The following is an 18,873-nucleotide window of genomic DNA, read 5'->3' on the forward strand; positions in this document are numbered from 1 at the left end:
ACAAATATATCATTCATTTCACATACTTATATACATGTACTTCATTATATGTACCGCTGCTTGAACAATACGAAATATTGTAAACAGATATAATTTTATGTCAGGGCTCATTTGATGGTTAAAATACGGACTCGTATAAAAGTACCGGGTACATTTAAAAAAAAAAAAAAAAAAAGAATTTGCAGCAGGGGGATGTTGTCCTTGCTTCCTTGTACGCAGTTTATGTATGGCCACTTAATGGTACTTCCGCACGAGCAGTACACAACACTTGATGCAACTAATCAACACCCAGAGAATGCCATTCAACTATATACTGAAGTGTCTGTGTGGGAGGGGAGCGGGGGACAGTCGCCAGGCCACCCAATTAATTACTTGCTGCTCGACATGCTAGAGAGCACGCTGTGGATTGTTTCAAAATGTCGGCCGTCAAATATTTGGAGGTCGAGTCGGGGTCAAAAGATTGTTTATTATTTCCACTCAGTTCGCCAACAGTCATATGTGAGGGTGTGGGAGCTGTGTGAGTGAAATTATTTGACACTTATCACTTTACAAGAAGGCTCGCAGATAACAATTCAGATTTTTATCGCGCCAGCACTAGCTTACCACCACGTAGGTTCAGATCGCGAAGTTTAAACACAGTTAACAAATGTTCGCCATCAAGATACAGTGTGTCGCGCAAGTAGTTATAATTTTTCTGCTGCTGATGGGTCCTGTACACCCTGCCACAGGTGGTGGCAAAAATTGTACGGATTTGCGAATAATGGACGATGAGGATGAGGTAGGCTAACTTATGGTTCACGCCGCCTGCACTTGCCACTTGGTAAAGGTTGTCACGGCGCGGGGGATGCTGCATGTGAGACGACAGCCTGCATTGCGCAGTATTAACATGTACGAGCATGAAACACTAATAACATTTTTTTATAATAATTGTGGTGATGGTTTGGTACATCTGTATTACATTAACGATCCGTATAAGTTTGTATGATGTTTGATGTTCGTCAATGTGAATTATAGTATGATGCATGTACGTGTATGTAGATGATGAAAAGAAACAACAAAGTTTGTGGATACAGAAAATTTCAAGCATGAAGATGGATCTCTGCATGAACAGACGCCCCCCCTCCCCATATATTTGTCCATATGTGTGCATTTGCACCCAGAGACATGCCCATTTTTACATGTTCATATATATATAATTATAGCATAACCAAGTGTTGACCTAAGTCAGGATTTTCTTAACAAGTTTATATTGTCTCATTTTGATAGCAGAGTACACTGTTGTGACCTTACTTGACCTGTCTGCTGCATTTGAGACTTCACCTAATGGCAAACCAAAAGCCTGGGTGCCCGAGTGACTCAAGTGCACTTGTCATTATAATACTTACAATACTTCTTTGTTTTGTAAAGGACAAATCAAAGAGGATTTCAAAAGACTAAACCAATAACAGCTGTTAGTTAATTTGAAAATATATGCTACATCAGAATTAGGTGAGTCATTAAACTTGGGGAATAATAATTGCTGAAGAAGAAAATTCTGTTTTATTAATAAGCAACTTATTTGAATTAAAGGAGCTATTAAAAGGCAAAAGATTTGTGGGTGTCCATTTGTACAACACCCAGCTTGGCCACTCGATCACCCCTTTGATACACCATGCACTACTCCATAGGCCTTATATACTCTTTATACAGCATTGTGATTGTTGAAGTCTGGTAGAGTTCACACTGTGCTAGTTATTATGTTAGTGAATGGCATGATGGCTAACCGTATTTCACTTTCTTATATTCTTTTAATAGGCCCAGTACTTGCATGGTTGCATCCTGCATTCTCTACATATAATCTCTGTCTTCTTTAATTCAGCATCATTCAGATTGTGCAAAGTCATTTTGCTGATACACTCAAGAATGCAATTACTGTCTGCATCTCAGACCATCACTAATATTCACACCTTAGAGTGACATCACTGATGTTATACAAGAGATGCTACACAAAACATTATCTTTTAAGGTGATAAATATAAAACTGAGTAAGGCATGCTAAAAAAATGTTCACTTTAAAAATAAAGTAAGCCTCAGGCATATACAAGGTGACGCTGATGTTGCATAAACTGTGCCTGGTAGAAATTAAAGTTTTACCATAATTGATGTTAGACCAACCAGCATTAGACCAACTGTTGATACAGCACTGAGCAACAAATTTGATACAATACTTAGTATGCTTTTACACTTTAAATCCATTTAATAATGAAGTCTACAAAATCAGTGTATGGAAAGAATGGTCTGCACAACAGATGCTCTTTATATGCTTTTTATATATACATAATACTTTAGTTCATTAGGATTTGACTGCTTTAATATTTTGATGTCTTGCTGCCCTACACAGCTTATAAACTTCCACAGCCAGCTTAGTGTTTAGTTCTCTTTGGAAACTAGATGATGTAATACCTCTCTGAACCTTGTACATTCTATCCATTCAAGCCTATAGGTCTATGCAATGTAACCACTTCTGTGGTTGTGTTAGTTTCCACTGCTTGTCAGATAGAGATAACGCCTTACTCCTCACATGAACGGCTACATACAGGAGCATGCAGTGGTCTTTGTTTTGAAACTAGAGTCCATGATTACTGTTCTCCCTTTTTGGTATTGCTTTTTTTGTGTGTGCTTCGAGCCGTCCTTTGATGGTGAGTGAAGTACTCTCAACCAGCTTTATTTATATTCTGCTGTGCATTGTGCTTGCATATTTGTGTATTCATGAAGATGCCGCCCTAAAAAGGTGTACATGCGTACCTCTATGTAAACTGTTTTGAGTCTGGCTGCTGCTGGAGAAATTAGGTGCTATATAAATGTACTAATAATAATTATTATTAAAGTTAACACATATACGTGTATTCATCCAGAGACTGAAATTCTTTTTTTAATGGTACATTTATTGTTAGCTCATCATGTTAAGAGCATGATGGTAGACCTATTTTCATTATTATTTGTTATAAACAACATTTTGTTAAAATTACATGTCAATATATGTATGTAAAACTCAATTTAAGAGGAAAAAGCAGCTGTCCTTATAAGAAGATATATGTTGCAGGTGAATAATGGTGACTGCATTTTATTTGACAGTGAGTACTTTAATTCTACGGTTTATTTAACTTTTAGACTTGATGCCATAATTCCATGTTTAAACTCATGTTTGCATTTTCCAAGTCCAACACTTTAATGCTTTTTGAGGCAACATTTGCATCAGTGCAAAAGATGTTTGAAAAATTTGTAAGAATTATTTATGTAAGTGTTCAAAAGAATTTCCCTAGTAGCATTGAAAGAGGAACCCATATGGGATTTACCCGGGATTCATTCTGCCAAACCCATATGGGTCCCAGGCCGAAAGTGAAAACTGGCAAAGCATGGGACCCATATGTGTTTTTTCCGTGTAAAAAAAACCGGGTAGATCCCAGATAAATCCCAGTTGCATTCTTGAGGATATTATTGGCATTTTTAGGTATTTTGGAATATTCTGATTTACATTGTTTTAAATCTGGATATGCCAAAATTCTTAAAAATACCATTAATATCACATACATCAAAATAACCCTGTTAATGGCTAACAAATGGATTAATAATGATTGTTGGGCAATGATTCCATAAGAAGCACCTAAAAAAGTGCACAAAAAATGCAAAATGTGACAAAAAACAAACATGATATGTTGTTTACTGACATTTATTGAAGTAGAAATGTCAGGGAAAATAAGGATAACAAGCAAGGTAATCACAAGAATAATTTAACATTCACAACTTGTACAGCATGTCTCATTGACACTCATTTTTAAGATAAGATAAGACTTTAATTATTAATTGTCCCAGAGGGCAATTCTGTTGCAGCTCGATTAAAATTAAAATTCATACACAATTGCATGCACAAAACTATTCATGTCTCATTCATATTTCAATGCATAAAAATGTTTCCTTATGACATGTTAATGAACATTTGATATTTGATTAAGAGTTGGAGAAGAAGCTAAAACATGTAACCATTGACAAAACCATTATAACTCTTTCTTTACGCTCTCAACACGAGTGGCTGTAGTTGCCCTGCTCGCTTGTTTACCCAGTATACACATAGGGCTGAAGCATTGTTATAATTATCTCCCTTACATGACGAAGGACGTACGTTTGAACGGAAGTCTCGCCGATATTCTACACTACCTGTCCTTTTCGATTGTACACGATCGTAAAGATTATGCATCTGAAACGTCGGATAAGAACAGAAAGAACATTCCAGAAGATATTCCTGCTTCAGATGAAGTATAATTTGACCACAAATGGTGTAAAAATGGTTTTCTTTTGCTCCCGAATTTCGAGCCACGCTATGTTTGAAATGTGTAAAAAAAAAACTTTTTCTAAACTTCACTTCATATAACTAATTTTGGTTGGATTATCATAAAAGTGAGTTCTCAAGCAAGATTAAGGTAAACTGTTCAACTTCTAGACATTTTGATCTGTCATAATCAATTTGAATTGTCGTTCTATCTTGTTTACTTATTTTTTAATATTTTTTTTTGAAAAAGGGTAAATTCACGTACGTGTACAGGGGGGTTTGACCACCTTAATTTGCGTAGCGAACGAGTTAAAATTAAATTGCAGTTTCTTTAACACTAATTATATTTTTCCAAAGAAAAGGTTCAAAGATCCATGACAATATATCAGTTGATGAGCATGAACTGAATTGCTCTCAAAAATGAGTGATTTAAATTTGAACAGGCATTTCTTAAAATAAATAAAATCCATGAAAATAAATATAAACAGTTCCAGGTTGGATTGGAGCCTATGGTATTAATGACATTTAACCTAGTAACAAACAACTATGCAAAATTTAAAAGTGTACTATGATAACTAAGAAAAGGAAAGTTGTACAGCTTTACTTGTGGTCCACCCCACAACAATAAAAATCTGCGCTAACCAGTGAAAAGCAAAAGTTTTTTTTCAGCAGATAAAGTTATACAGCTTTACTCATGGTCCATCTCAGAACAATGCATGTGTACTGACTTGGACAGATCAGCCCTCTCCCTCCTCCCATTCTCTCGATCCCGAGCACCTGATAACCACGTGGACATGTGCACCTGCATGTCAGCATCTGTGGCATGGGGATAGCTTTTCCTTGCAGCATCTAAAAATAGAACAAATATAAGAATATGAGGTCTGCAAAAAAAGTAATTACTTAATTTCAGGTCACCAACCCTAAAATGCAGAATATAATGAGAAATGAAGGAAGGTACAAGTGGCATAAAAATTTAAAGCAATAAAATCAGAAAGGAACTACAAGTGGAACTGCATTATAATTTCTGCAAGCAGGAAAACTCTGGAAATACTGATTGCAAAAACAATCCCAATACATGGGAACTCGAAAGATGTCTATATATTGTTGTGTTCATTCCTCTCTACACAGTGTTAAGCAGCTGATTAAAGGATTAGACATTGCATAAACATGTGTCCATATTTTTAATTTTGCAATGTAATTGGGTCACAATGAAATGATGTAGGAAAAGTTATCCAGGCTGGAGTTATCTCACTGTCATTTTTTTTAAATCTCATGAAAACACAGTCAAATATTGAAATCCTTACCCTGTATTGTTTGTAAAAGAAAGGGGTGGTTTTTGAGTCCCCTTTTCCCCTTCAGACCATTGAAGTTGTAATTTCGTGCTAACTCAGTAGAAAATAGTGTAGATAGCATGGTTTTCACTACCTGCTTTAAAGTGGATCCTCCACGCATGGCTAAATGGCATTCCTGGAAACAGACAATAATAAACCTATATCATTTTTAAAAATAAAACTTGCTGTGGGCAGTATCAGGATACATATTATGATAATGAGTATTATAAGACCAAAAATGGATGAAAACCATTACGGAAGTTTTACATTTTTTTTTGTAACCTAGCTTAAGTGATTACCGAAAATTTATTATCAGCTGTAATCCATGCCACCATAACAATGCCTTTGTTACTTTGTAGTCCTGCAGACATGTCATTTCTTCTATACAATAAAATGCTATGAAAATCTTTAAAGGGAATAGCAACAATAGATTTGACTCCTCTTACTAACAAATCAGAATAAAGCACATACCAAGCGTGTCCGTTTTCCTGGCTCTGTCATCAAATCCCGCTCCAGGTGGTCAACATCCTCTGCAGATGTTAAGGGAAACTGAAATCCTTCAGGAAGTTTTCCTCCTGTCACCTCTTTTTCCTGGTGTTGTGCTTCCAACCTTGCAAGCCTCCTTTTCATATTGTTTATATCATTTTTAATCTCTTCCAGGAGAGATAGTTGCTGCTGTCCAAGTTTCTCTACCTGCTGTCCAAGTTTCTCTACCTGCTGTCCAAGTTTCTCTAGTTGAGCTGGAACAAACAAATACAATAGCAGAAAACATAAAATAGTGATCTTTGCTTACATTGCTATTATTCACAATGCCAGGAAAATATCACTAATCTTGGTTGCTTTTCCCATTTGTCATATATCTGATATGTGATCCATATTTATTTCAGTTTTTTTCTTCACTATAGCAAAAGAAGGCTGGGATTTATTTTCGACTTCTGGCTATATTTCACAAAAACGCTGTTCATAAGTCTTGGCCGAGGGTAAGAAAAATTTTAGTAAATGATTATAAACAAAATGACTTCTAATTACCTTCCAAGGGGGTGTGGGTCCCAAACGGACGACAACCAGAGAATGCGCTCTGGAGCTGTAGCGGCAAAGCTGAAGTAGAACTTTGTCTACAGCCGCTATTTGGGGACACCCGAGGATGGACAACTGGTGGTAGAGAGTATGGCAATGGTGGTGGACACTGCTGCATTGAATAGTCATCACATAGTGTTTCCTCGGCATTCTTCTCTCCTTCGCTGTCTGTTAGCTGTGTTTCCCTGTGTCAAAGGAATACATTTGCTTAAAATTATTTCGCTTAGTAAATTTAAAACTATAAGCTGTCGATATGTTGTTTCATAACTTAGTTTTTTTTAAATAACATTTTATTGTTATGGGACAACATTTTTTTTATCACTTTCAGTATGCTACTTTACCAGGAAGCTGACACAGCTTTGTGTCCTTACAGGATATCCAAAAAATCCCTAAAATTAAGTAGAGAAAATGAAAACAGACCGAAATCTAATCGGAGTTATCCTTGGCCTTTTTGTTTGAGTGGGAGCATTTGTGTCGTCACTCTCCACCTCCGACATGTCTTTCAGTCTCTCGCAGATTTGGCTAGCTGCTTGGTAGTTACCTTCATGGAAACAGTAAAAAGTAGCCAAATTAGATTTCATCTTTTTATCTCCTTCCTGTCTCCTCAAGTAATTATGGCATAGCAGTCATTTTGACAATTAATGCTCACACACTTCATATATTTGCTTTCTGCACAAGAATTAATTATAAATTAAAAAATTGCACTTACTTAATGACTTGTGCAGGCGAATTCGATACAATGGCCATAAGGAATCTGGCTTTTTCGCTTTAATGATGAAGTTAGCATCTGCTTTAACAGATATTGGTGGCCAGTTGCAAAACCTGCTACCACTGGGATCTGTAAATGGTAGCAGCCAGCTGTCGGGAATTACTGCTACTGGCCCCTTTAAACCTGCTTGTGATTCTTCCACAAACTCCACAACATGGAATAAGGCCATCTGCTGAAACAAAATGCAGTTTATAGGCATTGGATCCTAAATATGTAAAGCCTATATCTTTGTAAACATCACTGTTATATACATGTGTAAAGCAAGCATACATTAAACACAACATAGCACAGTACATTTATTTCCCTCTTAAAGGTGGTAAAACCCCTCTGTACGCATGAATTTACCTCTTTTTCAATATATTATTAACAAATAACTAAACAAGATAGACGAACAATTCAAATGGATACTGACAGATCAAAATGTGTTGAAGTGGATCAATCTTACCTTAATGCTGCTTAAGAACGTACTTTTATGATAATCCAACCAGAAATGGGTATGTGAAGTGGAGTTCTGAACAAGTTTTTTACACAAATGCTTACACAGGTAATATCATCCAAGATAGACCTCCAGGAAGCTGAGTCTGATGTTTTAAATTCAGAAAGACATGAACACACAATGTTCTTGTCAATAGAAATTCACAGCTGTTTCATTAAGAAGGTGCAAGAGCTGAGTACATCCACCTCACCATATGTTTCCAATCGTAAAAGACAGGTAGTGTTGGAAATCGCCGAGACTTTCGTTCAAACGTACGTCCTTCGTCACGTAAGGGAGATAGTTGTGTTCATAAATGCCTAAACTATCTTATGAAATTTTTTCTTCTAAACCACGAGCTGTATATGCCTAAAAAAAAATTACAACAATGCTTCACACGGGGTAGTTTAACGCGGAATATGTACCATCCATCTCTCCCCGTACAATCTTCAGTCGGACCTCGATAAGTCGAACTCAAAGGGACCCGAAAAAGAAAGTCCACTTACGGAGTTTTCGAGTTAGGGAAAATGGCGTAATAGGTGCAGGTTATTGCATACATTAGAAAGGATTTTTTTCCCTGCATGGTCTAGAACTGAACTGAATGGTGAAAATGAAAATATACTGATTTACCACAAGAGCAGCTTTTTACAATTTATTATGTGTTATTAACTGCAGAGTAAGAATGTTCACATTTATTCTGATTTCAGAACCAACTTTCAGTTCTAGAGACAGGACCCTATTAGGTGGTTCAAATAGGGTTATTGCCATTGCAAGAATAAGATAACATCTATATCTAATTGACAGCTCATAGAAAATAAGCAAGTAAAACCGATAAAAACAAATCAAAACAACCTTCAGAAATAGTGTTTTACTTTGCTGGTTATAAAACAGTTATGGAACTTGTGGAGATATTGTTAGTTTGGTACTGATCATTTTTCATTGCAACTAAACATTTTATGCTTTAAAGACATTTCTTTCATTTAACTTTCCTTTTTCTTGGGGTACATTTCAGACTGCAACAGTGATGTTAGTACCCTACCAGATCATCTTTGGAAGGGCTTGTCTGTGGATGGGCCTAGAGATTTTCAGATTAAAACATTTGTGGAGGAGGATTATTATTATTCCCTGGACAACAGCACATATGTTATGCCTGGAATCAGGTTCATATGGAAAGTGCCAGCAAGTGGTAAGATCATTACAATATTTAATTACATCACTCTGTGCTTTATGCTTCATTTATATCATACTAGACTGTCTTCTACACCCAAAATGAAATTTGCCCAAACTCCTAATTCATTCTCTTTGTCCACCAGACAACCTTGGCAACCTTTAAGAGGTGTTATTTATCTCGTTGATATGCCTGTTTTATTTAGATACTTTACACTCCAGTTCTTCAAGTTAACCTTCCATTGTTTCCTGTAGCCTCTAGTTTTGAAAAAAATGCTATTTAAAGAATTTATTACTTCCAGCCATGATTTTGTCTTTAACTAAAATAGGGTCTGGCTAATCTGGTGGGTGGTTGGTGGTGCAGTGGATAATTAAGTGCCTGTCACCACAACAGTGAGAATTGGGTGTTGCAGATTTTATCTGGGCTCCAACATACCTCTCTCTGAATGTCATACCTGTTTACAGGGTGACCATTGTTTTTTTTCCTAGGTTATCTAGTTTCCTTTATCGTGTGTGTTTTTTCGTATATGGAAGGTGAGAGAAAGAGAGAGGCCAAGTGAGTAGTTATGATGATGGTGAGTAAATCTATAAAGCACATTTGTTGCCTGCTGAAAAGTGTGTGCGTGGGACTTCATATAAACTTGTGCCTGCCTTTGTTGGAAATGTGCTCTATAAATAAACCTGTGTTATTGTTGTTACTCACTGTGATTTTTATTGATTACAGGAATTAGTCGTAGTGGTACCAAGGGGTACTGGTTGCTGCTAAAGCAAGTTAATAGTAACAATGTTGTATGCAGAGTCTTTGATCTTTCAAGATACAACTTGAGAAGTCCTGTAAGTTAAAAAGTCTAATAAGCCTAGATTTTTCAAATAACTCTTAAGCTAGAAGCTCACAAACATCATCATGCACACAAAAGCTAAACATTTGATGTCATGAATGTCTCTAATCGGCTGTACCTCTGACATCCTAAATGCACCTATGCATATTTCTGATATTTGTGTTTTTGACTTCTTCCTGCTCATGGTGATGTTTGTAGCTTCAAGAATGTAGGTTTGTTATTCACTCAGATTTTGGTTAATAATATTTTGCATTGATTTCAATCCTATCATTGGAAAAACACATTACACTCAGCTAGAACTTAAATGATCATTAATGATCATTAAGTCACTGTGCAAAAGACATACTATAAAAACTGTAATTAATTTATGTTCAAAATCAGATAACAAGTAACCTATAAAGCTTTAACTAATAAAAGAAGATAAAATACATTTTGAACTGGTTGGATGCCTGTGGTAGAAGAATGTCAAGCTCAAAAATTATGAGGTAATAATTACCTGAATCTATGGATGGTGTGACATGAAGAATGGCTTTTGGTGTCCCGCTGTTTTTTTCGTTATAGAACAATCACCAGCAAAATGTACACTAATTTATTGTTTTGACATACAGCAGGCATATCATGTTTACCTATGAGTTATTATATTGTAATTGTAATTCAGTTCTTTATAATATTTAAAAAAGCGAACTTATAATCTTTTTGTTTTCAAACTTGGTTTTGTGCAAGTTGACCTGACTTCTTATATTGTTTTTATATTTCAGAATATCTTTTTCTTGTTCACTCTGTTCCCACTTAACTACAGCTTGTCAACATCATTTGTCGTCCAAATTAATAGTCTACCACCACCATCTGAAGCTGAGATCATCCAGGATTCCAGTGGACAGCGTAGTGTGTCTATTCCTGCAGCTCAAAGTAAAGCTTCCCTAAACTACTGTATTTGCTGTACTTAATTCTAAATTATTTTGTGAAATGAGTAATGCTCTCCCATCAGGATGTACATATTGCTTGATTAATGTCAAAAAAGACAGATAAAAAAAAATGATGAAAGAATTTTTTTGTTATATAAGGAGGCAGGAAAAAAGCATATCTAGCCTTTGATTGCATTCATTGTGAATGTATTGTCCCATTAAAGAGGTGTAGTTCTTTCACATTTAATATTTAACTTTAACTAGAATTTTTTAAGACATAATATCCATCAAGTTTTTTTTAAATTTTTCTTGATTTTACCTTTTGCATTTTTTGTATGAGTAGAATTGGCTGTGTGGCAGATGGGAGGATTTTCCATTATGCATTCTGCTTTCTTTTTCTTGCTAAGACGTACCATCAGATTGTTAGAAAATATATTAAAATGTGAAAAGTAAGTATTTTTGCTGTTACATTTAGAGAAAGAAGCAGTATTAAATCCAGACCAGTGGACCACTTGGATAAACTTAGCGACGGATCCCAAAAGAGGGTCTGTGAAAGTCATCTTTGGATTTGCGGATAGGAGTTTTGGTTTTGAGGAATATAAAGTGCGTCTAAACACAGCTGAATATCTCACCACAGTGAAAGAGGCATCTGTATTCCAAGTGAGTGAAATCTGCTGAGAATACAATGAGAGAGAGAGTACATGTGAGTGTGTGTGTTAGTGCAAACGAGTTCTGACACAAGCCAAAATATGTGCACTTTTTGGCTTTGATTTACCAGTAGTTGTAAGGGAAATGCATGAACAGACACATAGATGCATTCAACCATCTTTTGTCTTGAATTGTCTGATCATCATGTCAATTACTCTGCCATTTTTGTGTAGTTTAATGAGATCCCTATTGCTGTTATCTTATGTTAAGTCTATAAAGCAGCAGGCCCTGCTGCTTAGAAGGTCTTCCAAGACATTTTATAAAGTTTGTGGACAGAGGAGGACATTCCTGCTCTAATTGTTTAACTGAGAAGAACTAGGGAAGCAAAACAGACTGCAAAAACTACATGGGCATGTTGGTTCACTCTGGCGAGATCTTTGCTTGTATCCTCCTGAATAGACTCATAACTTTCTTAGAAAGGAACCTCCCAGGATGCAGCACTGTGGACATGATATTTGTTGTAAGGCAGGTGCCAGAGAAATGTACCTAGCAGAACAAAGACCTATATGCTATCTTCATAGACCTGACAAAGTTTGTCTGTCATTGCCTGATCCTCATTCGTGGTGTGAAATCTAGCCATGCTTTGTCTAAGACTCTAACAACAATTTTCTGTCTGCAGGTGCACACAAAACTGCAAGGAGAATATATATTTGAAAATATTGAAAGTGGAAACTATGTTGTTTCAGTAAGTCATAATTACTAAACAAATAACTATTTCACATTATTTCTTTCTCAAGAAGTGTTATATCACACATTCTTTTGGACTGAAAAATGATGGTGAGTGAAGTTTATGTTTCTTAGTTTTGTATTTGGCTCACCATGCACATCAAGAGTAAGGTGAAGATTTAAATCATCATGAATTTTGAAAAGAAACAAAGATTTACATCTTGATATGTTGTCTAAGCTAATATTAAGTGGCTAGCATGAAGAAGTGGACCAGATGTTGACTAGGGGATTTGCTCATGTGGGCACATGACCAGCCCTGCTGGTGTTAGTTCACTTCTACTGTGTCCTGTTGTATCTCTCCTCTGGTGTACCTTTGGTGCCAATTAAGGGATAAGAAGTATTGTTTGATCCTTATGCATAGAAGAGATGATTGTATATATTTTCAATGGCATTGTTTTGTGAAGGTAACACCTGAAGAAGTTTATCCTGGTGACCACAAACAATGTGTATGCTATTCTATAGAAGTGTTTGGAAGGAACTGCAGACCTTGCACAAAATCAGTAACATCTGAGTTTGAAATTAGAGGTATGATAAGATATGGTTTTATTAATTAAATGGCTGTTTCCTGCATAATTCTGTTGCACTGATCGATATGCAATGATCAAAAGTTGAATGATGTATAGTTGTGATCCAGGCACAGCATGTACAGAATCACTCTGATAGAATAGCATGCTGTGAAAAATTAAAAAAAAAAAGTCTTAATCATTTATGAAACTGTTAAAAATACTTTTAAACTGTAATAAATGATTAATGTGAAATAGAGATTTTAGTTTGTATAATGTTTTCTTAACGGTATATGCTGTAGTGGAGGCAGCAGGAGATGCCATCTTTGTAATTGGTGTCAAGTTTAGCAGTAACTGTTCTGTAATGGTTTCACTTTATGACAATCCTAACAGTAGGATTTTATATAGTAGGAATGGGAGATATTTTGTAGGTACAGCTGTAAACACATTTAGTAAGCATGTTTTTCACATCATGTAGAGCTGAGCTACCATCTGTGACCATCTGACCATTCTTTGCAGGAAAGTCAACACCTTTGACAGGAATGCCCACTATATCATTTCCTTCTGATGTAAATCAAAGCTCTGCACCTGCAAAACATCCATCAACAACACTTCATCCTCAAAAGGTCACATCAAAATCATCAACTGCTAGCACTGAAAAGCTGAACATGTCTGAACCATATCCATCAGGACAACTGTTCACCAAGTCCACACCAAAACCAACATTCAGCAGCAGCCTTGGCATTTTCACGGGCACAGAACAAAGTGGACCTTCGATAGCTGGTGCTGCAGTGGGTGGAGTGGCATTGGTTGCACTTTTACTATTTACTGGTTGCTGGTTTTGGAGGAAAAAGCAAACGGCGGTAAAGAAAAATGGTATGAGAATTTATTGTTCAGTTTGAGGGGGAGTATAGTACCACTTTAACTGTACTACTGCTAGAGAAACAGTAAACCCCAAGATGTTTAGGACAACATCTATGGTCAAATCAGTGATACTGGGGAGGGGGTCCTGAGGTTAATGAAAATGTCAGAAATCATCTTTAACATGTAACTCAATGGGCGTGAAAGAGTTCAATGTAATGAGATATGATTGATTGATCTTTTTACCAGATCTATCATATACATTGTTGCATCTGTTCTTTTCTTGTTAGTATTATTTTCCTTTCAGATTCCAATAACAGCAGATCTGTGGATAGCGGACTTGATCATTCATCGGTGTTTTTCCAAGATGTTGATGTCATAGAACCTGGTAAATGTACAAAATTTTTTTATAAAGTAATTTTAAAATGATAATTCTTTCTTCTTGGTTTGGGATCTTTCAGTTTATTCAGTTATGGAAAACAATACTGTTTTAATGGTGAAATAAGCAAATTTTGAAGGCATCATAGCTATTTGTTAATGTCACCATGTCTAGAATGTCACCATGCAGTGCCCACCTATTAGGTTAAAGTGGTGGAGGGAAAGTACAAGGTTCTGGTTCAACAGGTCATATCCTAGATGTGGTGGACACCTCTATTGCCACCTACGGGCTGTGGGTTAGGATATTTGAATGTTTTATTCTTACAGAATCACGTGACAATCTCGTTTGGATGGTTACACAAGTCCTATTTAGTTGAGCTAGTCAGTCTGATACCTGTGCGACACAGCACATTCCCACATTTGACCCCACTGTAGTATGTGCCTGACTGTAGAGGGTCAGGGAAACAAAGACGTATACAGTGAGGGAGAAGACACCACCCTCACAAAAACTAACCCCAAGATAAGTGAGGGCGCCAACATCTCACTTCTCTACAACCCTTAGGTGATGAGACTATCTTTACCTTGACCTTATTTTGTAATAACTTCTAGTGCATACCTAGACATATGAAACTTTAAAAAATACCTGTAGGCCTACCTTTTTGAGAAGTATAACAGATTGACTCTCCTTTGTGTTTGTATGTGTGTGTTTATGTGTTTTGTGTGCTGAGTAGCACATAACTAGAATTTGGCTCAGTATAAGAATTAGTGTTAATACAAGCTACTATGCTGATCACCACTACTATGCACTACTTGTATTTGTGTCTATACCTCCAGATCTAACACCGTCTTGTCCTGTCTCTATACAACAAAAGAGAGTGCTGCTGTTGGCTGCTGAGGATCATGTCTACCACATCCAGGCTGTCGAGAGGTTCGCCAACTTCTTGAGTGTCCACTGCAGGTGCAATGTTAGCTTTGCACCTCAGTGTTTGTCGGAGATACAGGAACAAAACAGCTATTGCTGGCTTTCATCAATTATTGATCATGCTGACTATGTTCTTATCATCACCTCAAAGGTATGAAGTAACCATAGCCAAAGATCATGGAGCAGAATGAAAACCATGTGTGGCAATATTTTGCGATCAGTACCATTTGTCATGTGCTTTATACATTATGCTCTTTCTTTATATGATCTAACACTTGTATTTGATTGTATTGTTTTTTTTTTCTTAAAATGATTTTTAATCTTTTGGGTCTTTCATTTGCCATATTACATTTTTAAGTGTATTTTCAAATCCTCGTGAAGTTACCTTGAAATATTTCCCTTTAAATACGTGGTAGCAATCCATGTGCACTAATTCAACTGCACCAATACTGGTCTTTTGCTAGTAATAAACTTCTTTCATACAGGCTGCACGCTGCCTCTATCTAGCCTTCCAAAAGGGACTCTCATACCGAAGAGACATCTTTGGGCCTCATGGAGACCTGTTCACTCCTGGTATTCAGCACATCTGTGGAATGATAGCACGCAACGTATCTGTTCACAAAATTCTGACAGTGCAATTTGAATACACAACATCCAACTACCATTTGCCAATTGCAGCTTTACCATCTTTTGTGTACCAGCTTCCAAGACACCTGTCATCACTATTGCAACATATACACAAATTAAATAAGCACAGTATGGAGATGTTAAAGGTAAAGAATAAATTGATACCTTAAAATTATTTGTGTTGAAATGCCTTTGAAGTTTTAGAGAGCGGCATCTGTTATTCAATGCAGTTCTCTAACATGCAGTTATATTTACAAACTGTGATTGCACAGTCCAGTTCATTTTGTAACGTACATTAATTAACTTGTTAGCTGTTGCCTAATAGAATGTACATGTATTTCAGGAAATGAAAGATGTACAAAGTGTTTCAGCAGCACCTTGTAATTTGCCTTTTACCCAAGCAGCGAGAAAATCATTGCAATATAATTTCACGAATGTTTTATTTCAAAGGAAATTTATGTTGTCCACAGGGTAGTCTGCCTTTGGAGTGCAGTCCCTTGGATCTTCTTGAAGGCCGCCTTTGGATGGAAGCAATAGAGAAAGCAAAATCATTTGAGAAAAATCATATTAACTGGTTTGAAGAGAGGTTTGACAAACCAGTGGAAATATCAAAATCAATTCAACAGGTTGAGGATGACTCTGGTTATAATACCAACAGTTTTCACACCAGGTCTGTTCTTAGACCAGTGCATCATGTGTCTTCAGTCTCACTGTCAGATATATGTGTGTGTGAGATGGAAGACAATACAGTTCAGAATTTTTCAATCACAAAAGATGACTTCTTTGAGCCATCTATGTACAGTACCTTTACAGTTATGCCAACTTCAAGCTGTTTGCAAGAAGAGATTGATGACACTGAGTCCTTTTTGAGCAAGCACATGCACAAGTTTAATCAGCAATATGAAGAGCAGCTGCAAATAGAACAAAGTTTTCCCATTGCACATTCCTTAGACCAGGAATCACCAATTATTCATCAGCAACATTTACAAGTTCCTTTCAGTGAGACTATTCAGAAAAATGCTCAGGGTTTCAGCGAAGTGTTAGTCAACCATGAAAATGTTAGTCCAGACAGTATCACTGTTCTGTCATCAGAGAGTGTGTGAACTGGTTTATTTTATCACTTCAAGCAAATATTATAACTTGGTCATGGTCATTATCATTTTTGGTGAGCTAACATAAACCTTTTTTGCAAACCAAATACTAATGTATTAAAAAAATAGAAAGTGTGAAAAATATTTGAGATATTTTATTTTCTGAGGTATTCATTTTAGGAAATTAAGCATTGCATTCACTGAAAGTTTTATTTAAACATCACATTTTAAAGATCACATGCATCCTACTTATTTCACTGTTGGCTGTTTGTGCCTTAACCAAGTTTTAAGAAGAACAATACGGAGCTAGCTACGTGTGTGTGTGTGTGTGAGAGAGAGACAGATACTTAAATGTTTTAAACTTTATTCATTCTTGCCTTAAGTTCTTGAATGGATTTTTTGAGTTTTGGGGTGAGGGAAAAAATTAATTACCACTAAGATGTTTCAGATTATTTCAAAGTAATCAATTACACGAAGACATTGAAAGTCTGCCAGATAAAGTGAAATTTAGGTCATTTTAATGCTGACTGAGCATAATTAAGATCACTATTATCAGATTTTGGGATCATCAAGTGTGCTGTTTTTGTTTTTGTCGTAATAGGATTCTCAGTGTATGACATAAACGTTGATTTGTCGGTAAGAGGTATTTTGTATACCTTTTGTGTTTTAAGTGGCATTATATTATGTGGCTATCAGTATCAAGAGGTGTTGTGAACACCATTATAGTGGTTGTCAAAAGGGATAGTGGACAGTAAGAGGTGTTTTACAGCTAATGTATACTGTATTATTTTCTATGTCCTATGGGCATCAGGAGGCAATCAGTTATATGCTGCTCTGAGGTTTTTAGCACATTTTGGTCTTTTTCTTTTTAGTGCTTCCTTATGTATTATAATTCTTTCAAGCAGTTTTCAGTTTAGGTATTTCCAAGCTTATTTATTTGGCAGTATTATTGTGATAATCGTATTGTACATGTTATTCATTAAGTTTAGTATAATTATTGAACTTGTGTTTTATATAGATATTTGGATAATAGCAAATAACATTAACTATATAGTACTTGGAAAATGTGGAAATGCTCAAAATGTGGAAAGCTCAGCCAAAATGTCCTCATTCTACCTTCATGGGAAATTCAAAGGATGTGCAGATCTTTGTGGTTTTTCAAAGCCTCTTCTACCTCTTCTTCAACTTTGGACAAGGTTCGTTTTTAGTGCTAAATAATATTTTAATGGTTATTGCTGATGCATGTCATGTTAATGACTTAGACAATATGGTACAGTAATTTACTAAAACTTTGTAAAAAGGTACCACATGTAGAGAGAAATTATCCAATGTAAAAAAAACAAAACAAACATGATCTGTTCTGAAAGAACTTTTAGACTTTCGGATGCTCAGGATGAATTCTGCAAATTTTCCTGTGACATGCATTGGCCTACAAACACACACACACACGATTGAGTCATGTATATTGCAACCTAATAAACTAACCATTATCAAGACGCTGATAATATACCAGCATTTAATAGAGTCTCATTTTTATCAGATCTGAAAATAGTACCATGACAGATTATTTTACAACTAGGGTAGAAATGCCCTCTTCAATACTTTTTTTTTTATATCTGATTCCTTTACGAAAAATATGTTGTATTTTCTGCATTCACTAGTGAATGAATAATCGAATGCATGGAGATGGACACAGGTTTTGATATAAAAATCATTGTCCACTTGATGTTAGATGATTTATATACATTCTATGTGAAGAAACAATACTGTATAAATAAACTTCAATGATCTTTCGAGAACCAGCATGTTGAACGTGGCATGGCCATGATTGTTTGGTTTGTTGGGAAAATGCTTCCACCAGGAGGTGATTTGAACACTGCGAGGGGTGAGGGAAAGGGGAGGAAACCGGACTACCCTAAAAAAAAACTGCACGATGGTTTGTTTTGTTGACAGGTAAAGAAAATAAAGGCCCATTTCAACTTGTGTCAATGGAAAAACTTTTAAAACATCCACAAGCATTAAACAAGTCATTTCGCCCCTGCTATATACACAAGTACAACACCAAAAAAACAAAAAAAAGGGACACTTTTCTTGCTCTCGTTTGTTACTTCTGTTCGCCAATCAAAAGAAACTCTTTTCATCAAACCATTAATCAAGCATCGGCCCTATGCTCCACTAGGGGCTTTTAGGA

The 18,873-nt window shown here is 36.1% G+C and overlaps 2 protein-coding genes across 8 annotated transcripts; one reads left to right on the plus strand and one right to left on the minus strand.

The window, feature by feature from the left end:
- Window positions 1–165: 165 nt before the first annotated feature.
- LOC112569687 lies at window positions 166–18,485 on the plus strand. Of its 6 annotated transcripts, none has more exons than XM_025247576.1 (13): window positions 166–778; window positions 3,083–3,113; window positions 8,968–9,141; window positions 9,847–9,956; window positions 10,720–10,870; window positions 11,342–11,526; window positions 12,194–12,259; window positions 12,705–12,825; window positions 13,323–13,679; window positions 13,972–14,052; window positions 14,877–15,115; window positions 15,450–15,737; window positions 16,062–18,485. In XM_025247576.1, exons 1-13 carry the CDS (start codon window positions 647–649, stop codon window positions 16,692–16,694), a joined length of 2,568 nt encoding a protein of 855 aa, XP_025103361.1. In that variant the 5' UTR covers window positions 166–646; the 3' UTR covers window positions 16,695–18,485. The 6 variants fall into 6 exon arrangements, with proteins under 6 accessions (XP_025103361.1, XP_025103375.1, XP_025103376.1 ...); XM_025247590.1 differs by lacking the exons at window positions 166–778; window positions 3,083–3,113 and adding exons at window positions 3,692–4,313; window positions 8,028–8,559; XM_025247591.1 differs by lacking the exons at window positions 166–778; window positions 3,083–3,113 and adding exons at window positions 3,692–4,293; window positions 8,028–8,559.
- Window positions 4,474–7,329, minus strand: LOC112569754. 2 transcript variants are annotated; one of them, XM_025247640.1, is made up of 5 exons: window positions 7,135–7,329; window positions 6,667–6,899; window positions 6,109–6,377; window positions 5,611–5,773; window positions 4,474–5,155 (listed from the first exon to the last, which is right to left on the minus strand). In XM_025247640.1, the coding sequence occupies exons 1-5, from the start codon at window positions 7,293–7,295 to the stop codon at window positions 4,995–4,997; spliced, it is 987 nt and encodes a 328-aa protein (XP_025103425.1). In that variant the 5' UTR covers window positions 7,296–7,329; the 3' UTR covers window positions 4,474–4,994. The 2 variants fall into 2 exon arrangements, with proteins under 2 accessions (XP_025103425.1, XP_025103435.1); XM_025247650.1 differs by lacking the exon at window positions 7,135–7,329 and adding an exon at window positions 6,999–7,132 and having other exon boundaries at window positions 6,667–6,868.
- Window positions 18,486–18,873: the final 388 nt, after the last annotated feature.

This window comes from Pomacea canaliculata, linkage group LG1 (assembly GCF_003073045.1).
Source record: "Pomacea canaliculata isolate SZHN2017 linkage group LG1, ASM307304v1, whole genome shotgun sequence".
Lineage (NCBI taxonomy): Eukaryota > Metazoa > Mollusca > Gastropoda > Architaenioglossa > Ampullariidae > Pomacea > Pomacea canaliculata.